The 12684-nt window shown below is 45.2% G+C and overlaps 1 protein-coding gene across 1 annotated transcript in view; it reads left to right on the top strand.

Moving 5' to 3' along the window:
- The window catches only part of LOC306984455 (ral guanine nucleotide dissociation stimulator), a 34618-nt gene extending 26826 nt beyond the window's left edge, over nt 1-7792 (top strand). The window contains exons 14-17 of the mRNA XM_079585845.1: nt 59-133; nt 1899-2147; nt 4975-5089; nt 6319-7792. Coding sequence (XP_079441971.1) covers nt 59-133; nt 1899-2147; nt 4975-5089; nt 6319-6494 — 615 coding nt within the window. The 3' untranslated portion in view covers nt 6495-7792. The remainder of the gene's footprint in view (nt 1-58; nt 134-1898; nt 2148-4974; nt 5090-6318) is intronic.
- The last annotated feature ends 4892 nt before the right edge of the window (nt 7793-12684 follow it).

Raw genomic sequence — 12684 nt, forward strand, 5'->3', positions numbered from 1 at the left:
AGGTGTGTGTTGTGTGCTCTCTCACTGTCAGTGACTGTAGCTTTACTTCTTCCTATAGACCTCAACGCCCTTCGCTAAACATTCCAATTCTACCGTAGGGAAGTGCGGCCCTTCAGGAGACCTGATACCCACGGTACTCTCTATCACTCTCTCTCTCTCACTCTCTCTCTCTCTCTCTCTCTCCCTATCACTCTCTCTCCCTATATCACTCACTCTATCACTCTCTCTCTCTCTCCCTCCCTCACTCACTCTCCCTCTCTCTCTCTATCACTCTATCACTCACTCTATCACTCACTCTATCACTCTCTCTCCCTATATCACTCTCTCTATCACTATCACTCTCTCTCCCTATATCACTCTCTCTATCACTCTCTCTCCCTATATCACTCACTCTATCACTCTCTCTCCCTATATCACTCACTCTATCACTCTCTCTCCCTATATCACTCTCTCTCCCTATATCACTCTCTCTCCCTATATCACTCTCTCTCTCCCTCACTCTCCCTCTCTCTCTCTATCACTCTATCACTCTCTATATCACTCTCTCTCCCTATATCACTCTCTCTATCACTCTATCTCCCTATATCACTCTCTATCACTCTCTCCCTATATCACTCTCTCTATCACTCTCTCTCCCTATATCACTCACTCTATCACTCTCTCTCCCTATATCACTCACTCTATCACTCTCTCCCTATATCACTCACTCTATCACTCTCTCCCTATATCACTCTCTCCCTATATCACTCTCTCTATCACTCTCTCTCCCTATATCACTCACTCTATCACTCTCTCTCCCTATATCACTCTCTCTATCACTCTCTCTCCCTATATCACTCACTCTATCACTCTCTCTCCCTATATCACTCACTCTATCACTCTCTCCCTATATCACTCACTCTATCACTCTCTCCCTATATCACTCTCTCCCTATATCACTCTCTCTATCACTCTCTCTATCACTCACTCTATCACTCTCTCTCTCTCTATATCACTCACTCTCCCTATCACTCTATATATCACTCACTCTATCACTCACTCTATCACTCTCTCTATATATCACTCTCTCTCTCTATCACTCTCTCTCCCTATATCACTCACTCTATCACTCTCTCTATATATCACTCTCTCTCCCTATCACTCTCTCTATCATTCACTCTATCACTCTCTCTCTATATCACTCACTCTATCACTCTCTCTCCCATCATTCTCTCTCTCTCTCCCTATCACTCTCTCTCCCTATCACTCTCTCTATATATATATCACTCACTCACTCTATCACTCTCTCTCCCTATCACTCTCTCTCTCTATATCACTCACTCACTCTATCACTCTCTCTATATATATATCACTCACTCACTCTATCACTCTCTCTCCCTATCACTCTCTCTCTCTATATCACTCACTCTCCCTATCACTCTCTCTCTCTATATCACTCACTCACTCTATCACTCTCTCTCCCTATCACTCTCTCTATATATATATCACTCACTCACTCTATCACTCTCTCTCCCTATCACTCTCTCTCTCCCTATCACTCTCTCTCCCTATCACTCTCTCTATATATATATCACTCTATCACTCTCTCTCCCTATCACTCTCTCTCTCTATATCACTCACTCACTCTATCACTCTCTCTCTATATATATCACTCTTTCTATCACTCACTCTATCACTCTCTCTCCCTATCACTCACTCACTCACTCTATCACTCAACGCTTCTGGTGAGTGTGTGTGTGTGTGTGTGTCACTGAGACTGTGGAGTGTATCTGGTCTGGAATCATCATTTCTCTGTCACTAATTATATCAGAAGCTCAAACCTCTTCAATCTCTCTCTCTCTCTCTCTCTCTCTCTCTCTCTCTCTCTCTCTCTCTCTCTCTCTCTCTCTCTCCTGCAGTTCTGGGAGTCCTCTTCTCTGTCATCTCTGGACGCGTCGGGTCTGGGTTCTGGTTCTGGTTCTGGCTCCAGCAGTGCCTCCTCGTCTTCGGTGTCGGTCTCGCTCGCCCGCTCACACAAGCGCTCGGTGTCGGGCGTGTCCAGCTACTCGTCTCTCTCTCTGCCGCTCTACAACCAGCAGGTGGACGACTGCTGCATCATCAGGGTCAGCATGGACGTGGACAACGGAAACCTGTACAAGAGCATACTGGTGAGACTGGGCGAGCAAACTGGTGAGACTGGGGGAGCAAACTGGTGAAACTGGGCGAGCAAACTGGTGAGACTGGGGGAGCATACTGGTGAGACTGGGCGAGCAAACTGGTGAGACTGGGCGAGCAAACTGGTGAGACTGGGCGAGCATACTGGTGAGACTGGGCGAGCATACTGGTGAGACTGGGGGAGCATACTGGTGAAACTGGGGGAGCAAACTGGTGAAACTGGGGGAGCAAACTGGTGAGACTGGGCAAACATACTGGTGAGACTGGGCGAGCAAACTGGTGAGACTGGGGAAGTATACTGGTGAGACTGGGCGAGCATACTGGTGAGACTGGGGGAGCATACTGGTGAGACTGGGGGAGCATACTGGTGAGACTGGGGGAGCATACTGGTGAGACTTGGCGAGCATACTGGTGAGACTGGGCGAGCATACTGGTGAGACTGGGGGAGCATACTGGTGAGACTGGGGGAGCAAACTGGTGAGACTTGGCGAGCATACTGGTGAGACTGGGGGAGCATACTGGTGAGACTGGGGGAGCAAACTGGTGAGACTGGGCGAGCATACTGGTGAGACTGGGGGAGCATACTGGTGAGACTGGGGGAGCAAACTGGTGAGACTGGACGAGCATACTGGTGAGACTGGACGAGCATACTGGTGAGACTGGGCGAGCATACTGGTGAGACGGGAGCAAACTGGTGAGACTGGGCGAGCACACTGGTGAGACTGGGGGAGCAAACTGGTGAGACTGGGGGAGCAGCATTCTGGTGAGACTGGGCGAGCATACTGGTGAGACTGAGGGAACATACTGGTGAGACTGGGCGAGCATACTGGTGAGACTGGGGGAGCATACTGGTGAGACTGGGGGAGCAAACTGGTGAGACTGAGGGAACATACTGGTGAGACTGGGCGAGCATACTGGTGAGACTGGGCGAGCATACTGGTGAGACTGGGCGAGCATACTGGTGAGACTGGGCGAGCATACTGGTGAGACTGGGGGAGCATACTGGTGAGACTGGGGGAGCAAACTGGTGAGACTGGGCGAGCATACTGGTGAGACTGGGGGAGCATACTGGTGAGACTGGGGGAGCAAACTGGTGAGACTGGGCGAGCATACTGGTGAGACTGGGCGAGCATACTGGTGAGACTGGGGGAGCATACTGGTGAGACTGGGGGAGCAAACTGGTGAGACTGGGCGAGCATACTGGTGAGACTGGGGGAGCAAACTGGTGAGACTGGGTGAGCATACTGGTGAGACTGGGGGAGCATACTGGTGAGACTGGGGGAGCAAACTGGTGAGACTGGGGGAGCAAACTGGTGAGACTGGGGGAGCAAACTGGTGAGACTGGGGGAGCAGCATACTGGTGAGACTGGGGGAATATACTGGTGAGACTGGGTGAGCATACTGGTGAGACTGGGTGAGCATACTGGTGAGACTGGGCGAGCATACTGGTGAGACTGGGGGAGCAAACTGGTGAGACTGGGGGAGCAAACTGGTGAGACTGGGGGAGCATACTGGTGAGACTGGGGGAGCATACTGGTGAGACTGGGGGAGCAAACTGGTGAGACTGGGGGAACATACTGGTGAGACTGGGGGAGCATACTGGTGAGACTGGGGGAGCATACTGGTGAGACTGGGCGAGCAAACTGGTGAGACTGGGGGAGCATACTGGTGAGACTGGGGGAGCATACTGGTGAGACTGGGCGAGCATACTGGTGAGACTGGGCGAGCATACTGGTGAGACTGGGGGAGCATACTGGTGAGACTGGGGGAGCATACTGGTGAGACTGGGGGAGCATACTGGTGAGACTGGGGGAGCATACTGGTGAGACTGGGCGAGCATACTGGTGAGACTGGGGGAGCATACTGGTGAGACTGGGGGAGCAAACTGGTGAGACTGGGGGAGCATACTGGTGAGACTGGGGGAGCATACTGGTGAGACTGGGCGAGCATACTGGTGAGACTGGGCGAGCATACTGGTGAGACTGGGAGAGCATACTGGTGAGACTGGGGGAGCAAACTGGTGAGACTGGGGGAGCATACTGGTGAGACTGGGGGAGCATACTGGTGAGACTGGGGGAGCATACTGGTGAGACTGGGGGAGCAAACTGGTGAGACTGGGGGAACATACTGGTGAGACTGGGGGAGCATACTGGTGAGACTGGGGGAGCATACTGGTGAGACTGGGCGAGCAAACTGGTGAGACTGGGGGAGCATACTGGTGAGACTGGGGGAGCATACTGGTGAGACTGGGGGAGCATACTGGTGAGACTGGGGGAGCATACTGGTGAGACTGGGCGAGCATACTGGTGAGACTGGGGGAGCAAACTGGTAAGACTGGGGAATAATTAAAAGATCTAGATTTGTTCTCACCTGGTTTCAGATCTTACATCGGACATAAAGTCTCAACAGTACCAAAACTGTTTATCATATAAAGTAAACAAAACTTCTATAAACAGGAATTACATTAATTACCATGAGACACAGTGACGCTTACAAGTTTGAACCCTTTAGTTGTTGTTGTTTTGCTCTGATGATAGTCAAACCAAACATTATTCAGACACCAGATATAATTCTTTACTAGTGGGTGCAACTGGTGGAGCTAAACTGGTATTATCTAATTGTGTAGTTAAATTTAACAGCTGACAGATATTCAACATAATTCATGTGTGAGGCAGTCTAACACAAGTGTGTGTGTGTGTGTGACAGTCTAACAGAAGCATGGACAAAACCTGTGTGTGTGTGAGACAGTCTAACAGAAGGATGTACAAAACCTGTCAAATATCAACTGTGTGTGTGTGTGTGTGTGTGTGTGTGTTCCAGGTCACCAGCCAGGATAAGACTCCTGCTGTAGTGAGGAAGGCCATGGTCAAACACAACCTGGACCGCGAGCGAGCCGAGGACTACGAGCTGGTGCAGAAGATCAGTGAGGAGAAGGGTCAGCAGAAAACACCTATGAAAACTGTGTGCGTGTGTGTGTGTGCGTGTGTGTGTGTGTGTGTGTGACAGGGTTCATACAAGGTGCTTGAAGCACTTAAATTTGAGTTTTTTAAATGCAAGTCCTGGAAAACCCTGCCAGATATATGAAAAGGTATTTGAAAAGTGCTTGAATTATTGAAAGACAATATATGGGAATTTATTTAGAATTTTATTGATAAAACAATCTTTTCGCACAAAATGAAAGCTCAGCCCGTCTGACAGAGGCATTTCTCACGGCTATGAGTGTGATATTGCTCATATAAATATCCAAGTATATGATGCAGCTTTTATTCGTGCCGACTAGCCTCTCCCTACGGAGGATCCCGTTACCACTCGACAGATAAAGCGCTGTGGAGAATTTGCGTATCTCCCCCGTAGTGATAAAATAAAATTCTGTATCAAATTTATAAGCAGGACAAGTAGTTTAAGGCTTGGTTTGTAGAGGATTACAAACATGCGCACATATATTCAAACACACATAACTATAGAGTTAATTCTTGATGCGCACGTGAGCATCAGTGTTTCTCACAGGTTCAGTGTAAAGTCTGTGTAGAGAGAACGCTGTCGTCTTAGCGGCCCCTAATTTAATAACTAATGATCCTTTCGACGGAAGTGAATCAATCAAAACTAACTTTAGCTGGAAAATAACATTATTCAAGAACCGCTATAAAGCCGAAACAATCTGTTCCCTTAAACTATACGTGTATCTCTGTAAAGCAGCTTTGAAACGATCCACACTGTTAACAGCGCTGTATTAATGAAGATGACGGACTTCAGCTCAATCATATATTAATGGGAGAAAAAAATAAGGAAAGCGATATCTTTGTCATAGTGTCCTTTCAATGGTTAAAATAACCAGTTATAGTATGTGCTGTACTTTATTTGTGTCATTTTATTTTTATTTATCTATTTACCTTTTTTAGAATTTGATAAAAAAATATATTGTTTGAGTTTAATCTCTGATTGTAGTCCTTGAAAACCAAAAAAGTAGTGCTTGAAATGTACATTTTACAGTATGTGTACAAACCCTCTGTGTGTGTGTGTGTGTGTGTGCGTGTGCGTGCGTGCGTGCGTGTGCGTGCGTGCGTGCGTGTGTGTGTGGTGTCATCATTAAACTATAAATAAACAGTACCTGCTCTGATTTCTGCGCCGTCATCTTTCGGTGATTATTCTGTTCTTCTGTTTCAGAGCTGAAGATTCCCGACAACGCCAACGTTTTTTACGCCATGAACTCGACAGCCAACTATGACTTTGTCCTGAAGAAGAGAGGTTTCCCGCGAGGAAGCCGAAGCAAACACGTGGCCAGCTCTACTCTTCCTCGCATGAAGCAGAAAGGGCTGAAGATCGCCAAGGGAATCTTCTGAGTCTGGGTGGCGGGTGGAGTGGCGGGAACAGGACAACCTCGCGCAAATCTGTGTTTACGCTCCTCCCCACTTCCCAGCGTCAGTCTGTGATGTCACAGGTCAGCTGATCCGGAGCGCTACAGCAGCGAGTCGTGAACTGCGGTCCCAGAATGCCACTGTTCTTCTCCGTCACATGATGCTGTGGCTGATCACATGACACGCACGCATCATCAGAATGTTTTTCCTCGTTACGCTCAGGCCGATGAAATGCCTCATGCTTTGATTTCTCACGTTCATTCACTCATTCCAGCCGGAAGTGGTTTTGTTGGTAGAAAAAATGAAGAGGTGTTTGTTTATCAGTTACATGAACAGATTTCAGAAGTCGTTCATAGTGAACGTCTCCATCTCAGCGACGCTCCGTATCTCATCGAGATATTCTGTCCTCTCGTGCGTCTGCAGTGTGATGCGTTCTCTGTCCCGACGCTCGTGCCGTCTGGAACCGGAGACTTTGGCTGCGGCCGTGATGAACTGCACTGAGGAAAGAGAGAAACGACACGAAATGTGAATCCGCACATACCGCTACAGTAACATGAACTGTGCTGAGAGTGTGTTCTGTAGTACCTGTAGTTCAGTGACGGTTCTGGACTGGATACACACCCCTGGGAGACACGGACCTGCCATATTCCCAGAATCCTTTATACGTGACTGTACGAGTGTGTGTGTGTGTGTGCGCGTGCATGTGCTTGATATGTTTTAATGTCTTTGTGTGTGTGTTCATGTCTTGTGTTTCATGACGACAAAACCAAAAGGGCCAAAGATCTCTGCGCCGGTGCAGCGCCTCAGTCCAGGGAGATCCGCACTGCCTGTTCAGGAAAACCAAACGTTTGCCAAGATCTCTCAGATCCCATCGGAAAACACATATCTGGTGCCATTTCTTTCTATTTAAGAAAAACACAAAAGAAAGACTCACACACTCTGGTTTTGTATGTTCTTTTTTGTAATTTTTGTACAATATGAATTGTCCTTTGTACTTTCGCCTTTCATTTGGTTTGTGTGCGTGCGTACGTGTATTTATTGATTTGTAAATACTTTTTGTAGCATTGTACATTTAGTTTCTTCTCCCATGTAATTATAAATTAATATGTAAATATGAATATATCTATTGCGAAGTTTATACCACTGCAAATAAGGGATTGTGTTTCTTTCAGCTTCTGTTCGTCGTCTTTTTTTCATGGTTTAAATTTGATATTGTTTTTTCTTTATGATGCACTGTTTGTAATATTGGAGAAAACGACTAATAAACACATGCAGTGCGATTCAATCATAGTCTTGCTTTGTTTTGCTCAGCTTGCTGTTGTTACTGTAGTTTGATGAGATATCTCACGCTAACCTAACCCTAATGCAGAAGAACTACAGTAATGTGGTCAGCAGGTGGCGTTATTGTGATGCTTCCAGCGCTGAAGAACAGAAATTATCATCAAGCACCATGAAATTAGGTCTTGTGTTCCATGTCTTCTGAGGCCACACAATAATGTTAATAATAATAAAATAGCATTGACGTCGTGTAATCGAACATGACGCACTTGAATAAGAAGAATGGAGAATGACATTTCCGAGCTTCATCTATCTTATAAAATCAGAACACATGGAATATACACACACACACACACACACGAGAGCTCCTAACTATTGTTGTATGAGCTTCACACACTGTTTTACCTTTTACTGCAAAGAAAAATGTAAAACATAAAACACAAACAAGCAAACCATATATCAGCGATCAAAATTAATTTCGATTAAAGACCAAATGCTAAAATGTATATTTCTCCTAGAAAAGTTGAGTTATTGAACGTTATGAAAGGTTTTTAAGTAAAAACCTGTCAGACGCGATGGCCGAATCTTTCCTCACAACTGAATGACCGTTAAATTATCTTCAGTTTGAATTATGCTGATACTGCGCATGCGTCGCGAGTGAGCGCTGTGTTTGTATTTGAAGCTCCGTCGACTTGATTCATAAATCGTTGATTTTGTTCTTTACACTCATTTATAAACGAGCATTTTCTATTTTTCCAGCGTGTAAACATATCTCCGATACTACTCTCTATAAAAAACAATCGGATTGCTTTGATATCGCTAGTTATATCCAACTTTCCGAACTTCCGTTACTATCTCTAACGATAGCCCGCTAGCATTGCACGCGTGGCCTCGCCTATCGACCGTCTTATTTACACTCGAATCACTGAAATCGCTTGTTTGTGTTGGAGTTTGTGTTTGTGCTTCGAAATCGCTTGTTTGTGTTTGAAGTTTGTGTCTGTGGTCGAACTGCTTTGGTTGTGTTTGGAGTTTGTGTTTAAATCGCTTGTCTGTGTTTGAAATTTGTGTTTGTGCTTCGAATTCGCTTGTTTGTGTTTGAAGTTTGTGTCTGTGGTCGAACTGCTTTGGTTGTGTTTGGAGTTTGTGTTTAAATCGCTTGTCTGTGTTTGAAATTTGTGTTTGTGCTTCGAATTCGCTTGTTTGTGTTTGAAGTTTGTGTCTGTGGTCGAACCGCTTTGGTTGTGTTTGGAGTTTGTGTTTAAATCGCTTGTCTGTGTTTGAAGTTGTGTTTGTGCTTCGAATTCGCTTGTTTGTGTTTGAAGTTTGTGTCTGTGGTCGAACCGCTTTGGTTGTGTTTGGAGTTTGTGTTTAAATCGCTTGTCTGTGTTTGAAATTTGTGTTTGTGCTTCGAATTCGCTTGTTTGTGTTTGAAGTTTGGGTCTGTGGTCGAACCGCTTTGGTTGTGTTTGGAGTTTGTGTTCAAATCGCTTGTTTTTGTGTTTGTGTTTCGGATTGCTTTGATATCGCTAGTTATATCCAACTTTCCGATCTTCCGTTACTATCTCTAACGTTAAGTTAGCCCGCTAGCATTTGCACGCGTGGTCTCTCCTATCGACCGTCTTATTTACACTCGAATCACTGGAAGGATACGGGTTCTATCCATGATTTCAGTCCTAAATTAGTAGTGATATTGGTAGCATCACTGCTAATTTATTGTTCATCTGTCATAATGGCGAATACATCGTATGTGTGTCTACCTCTGAGTGCAGGTGAGGACACGTTTGAGCTGCATTCGGTGCGGTTGGAGCTGGAGTCCGTGGAGAAGCAGATCCGTGATCTGCTGGGGAGGCAGGCCGAGCTGCGAGACCGACGATCAGCGCTTGAAGCATCACGCGCCGATGCTCACAAGTCAGTGGTTAGTAACTTTTCGACTCCATCCTCCTCTACTCCGTGTATTTCTCTGCACAGGACCCGAGCACCCCTGGTTTCGTTTACCCCGACACCGACACAGCACCATGGACCCTGGATGATGCCACAGCGGAAGACACGAGCCAGGACCAGAGCAAGGACCTCTCCGCCCCTCCCGGTCTTCGAGATCTCCACCCGGAACCGCTTCTCCCCTCTTCGCGAGACGGAACGCGACGACGCTGTGATCATCGGCAGTTCCATGGTCCGGCATGTCCGCGCTACCTCAGGTAAAGGTATGGTGCGCACTCACTGCTTTCCTGGTGCTCGTGTTCTCGATGTCGCTGCGCAGGTCCCCGAGATCCTGAACGGTGACGAGCGCGTCGGAGCTGTCGTGCTGCACGCGGGGGTGAACGACATCAGGCTGCGGCAGACGGAGGTTCTGAAGAGGGACTACAGGAGCCTGATCGAGACGGTACGCAGAACATCGCCTGAAGCAAAGATCGTCGTGTCTGGACCGCTTCCCACGTACCGACAAGGACAAGAAAGGTTCAGTAGATTGTTTGCACTAAATGAATGGTTGATGTCATGGTGTAATGAACAGAGACTGCTCTTTGTAAATAATTGGAATCTGTTTTGGGAGCGACCTAGGCTCTACCGTGCTGATGGCCTGCACCCCAGCAGAATCGGAGCGGCTGTTCTGTCGGACAACATCTCCAAGACGTTACACACCATATGACTAGTAAGTCAAAGTCCAAATCACATTCTTTGCTGTCCCAAATTAATTGATATAAGTACCAGTGTAGAACACTATATAGAAACAGTGTCTATTCCTCGTTTAGTGAGGCCAAACAATAAATCTACTGTAGGATCTAAGAAAAATCTAATTGTGATTAAACCAGAAAATCTCAATATTAGTGAACAAAAACAATTTCTAAAGCTAGGTCTTCTAAACATTAGATCGCTTACACCTAAGGCGGTTATTGTAAATGAAATGGTCACTGATAATAGCTTCGATGTACTCTGCCTTACTGAAACCTGGCTTAAACCAAATGATTATTTCGGTCTTAATGAGTCCACTCCACCAGGATACGGTTATAAGCATGAGCCCCGTCTGATTGGTCGTGGCGGCGGTGTTGCAACAATCTATAGAGATATTCTTAATGTTACTCAGAAAACAGGTCACAGGTTTAATTCGTTTGAAGTACTTGTTCTAAATGTCACGCTCCTAGATGTAAGAAAGAAATCCCTATTATCTCTAGCCTTGGCTACCGTATATAGACCGCCAGGGCCTTACGCTGATTTCCTAAAAGAGTTTGCAGATTTTCTCTCAGATCTATTGGTCAATGTCGATAAGGCAATAATTGTTGGAGATTTCAACATACACGTTGATAACACAAATGATGCGTTAGGAGCTGCGTTTACAGATTTATTAAACTCCTTTGGGGTCAAGCAAAACGTTAGTGGTCCCACTCATCGTCTTAATCATACTCTAGATTTAATTATATCATATGGAACCGATCCAACCGATATAGATATTATACCGCAAAGTGATGATGTCACTGATCATTACATGGTAACTTGCATACTACGTACGGCTGAAATGTGTCATGTTGCGCCACGTTATCGACCAGGCAGAACAATCCTTCCAACCACTATAGATAGATTCTTGAATAGCTTACCTGATCTATCTCCGCTTCTCAGTGAACCCAAACTAACAGATGAGCTAGAGGAAATGACTAGCAGTATGAGCACCATTTTCTCTAGTACATTAGAAACTGTTGCACCAATTAGACTAAAAAAGGTTAGAGAGAAAACTAAAGCACCATGGTACAACAGTGCTACGCATGTTATCAAGAGAGAAACTCGTAACTTAGAGCGCAAATGGAAACAAACTAATTTAGAGGTCTTTAGAATCGCGTGGAAAGACAGTATGTCACGTTATAAAAAGGCTCTAAAAGCAGCCAGGGCTGAGCATCTCCGCAAACTAATAGAAAATAACCAAAACAATCCAAGGTTTTTATTTAACACTGTGGCTAGATTAACAAATAAACAGACATCACCTGAACAAAATATTCCGTTACATTTTAATAGTAATGATTTCATGAATTTCTTCACTGAGAAAATAGAAAGCATCAGAAACACAATTGTAAATGTACAATCTTTGACAGCGTCTTATGATTCAGCCTCAATTATCGCCCCTCAAGAACAACTACAGCGCTTTACAACTATAGGACAGGAAGAGCTAAATAAACTTATCACTGCATCTAAACCAACAACATGTTTATTAGATCCAATACCCACTAAACTACTGAAAGAAGTGTTACCTGTAGTGGAAGAGCCTCTTCTCAATATTATTAACTCGTCTTTATCTTTAGGACATGTTCCAAAAACATTCAAGCTAGCAGTTATAAAACCTCTTATTAAGAAACCACAATTAGATCCAAATAACCTAGCAAATTACAGACCCATTTCAAATCTTCCATTTATGTCTAAAATACTTGAAAAAGTTGTGTCCGCTCAATTGGGCTCTTTCTTGCAAGAAAACGATATCTATGAAAAGTTTCAGTCTGGATTCAGGCCACATCATAGCACAGAAACTGCGCTGGTTAAAATTACAAATGATTTACTTTTAGCTTCTGACCAAGGCTGTATCTCAATACTAGTTTTACTCGATCTTAGTGCTGCGTTTGACACTATAGATCATAAAATACTCTTAGATCGACTTCAAAATTACACTGGTGTTCAGGGACAGGCATTAAGCTGGTTTAGATCGTACCTGTCAGACCGTTACCATTTTGTCCATTTAAATGGGGAAAAATCAAAGATAACGTCAGTAAATTATGGAGTGCCGCAAGGATCTGTATTAGGCCCCCTGCTATTCTCAATTTATATGCTGCCACTTGGTAATATTATAAGAAAACATGGAATAAGTTTCCACTGTTATGCTGATGACACTCAATTATATATTTCATCTAGACCAGATGATAAC

This window comes from Phoxinus phoxinus, assembly GCF_949152265.1.
Source record: "Phoxinus phoxinus genome assembly, chromosome: 17".
Classification (NCBI taxonomy): Eukaryota; Metazoa; Chordata; class Actinopteri; order Cypriniformes; family Leuciscidae; genus Phoxinus; species Phoxinus phoxinus.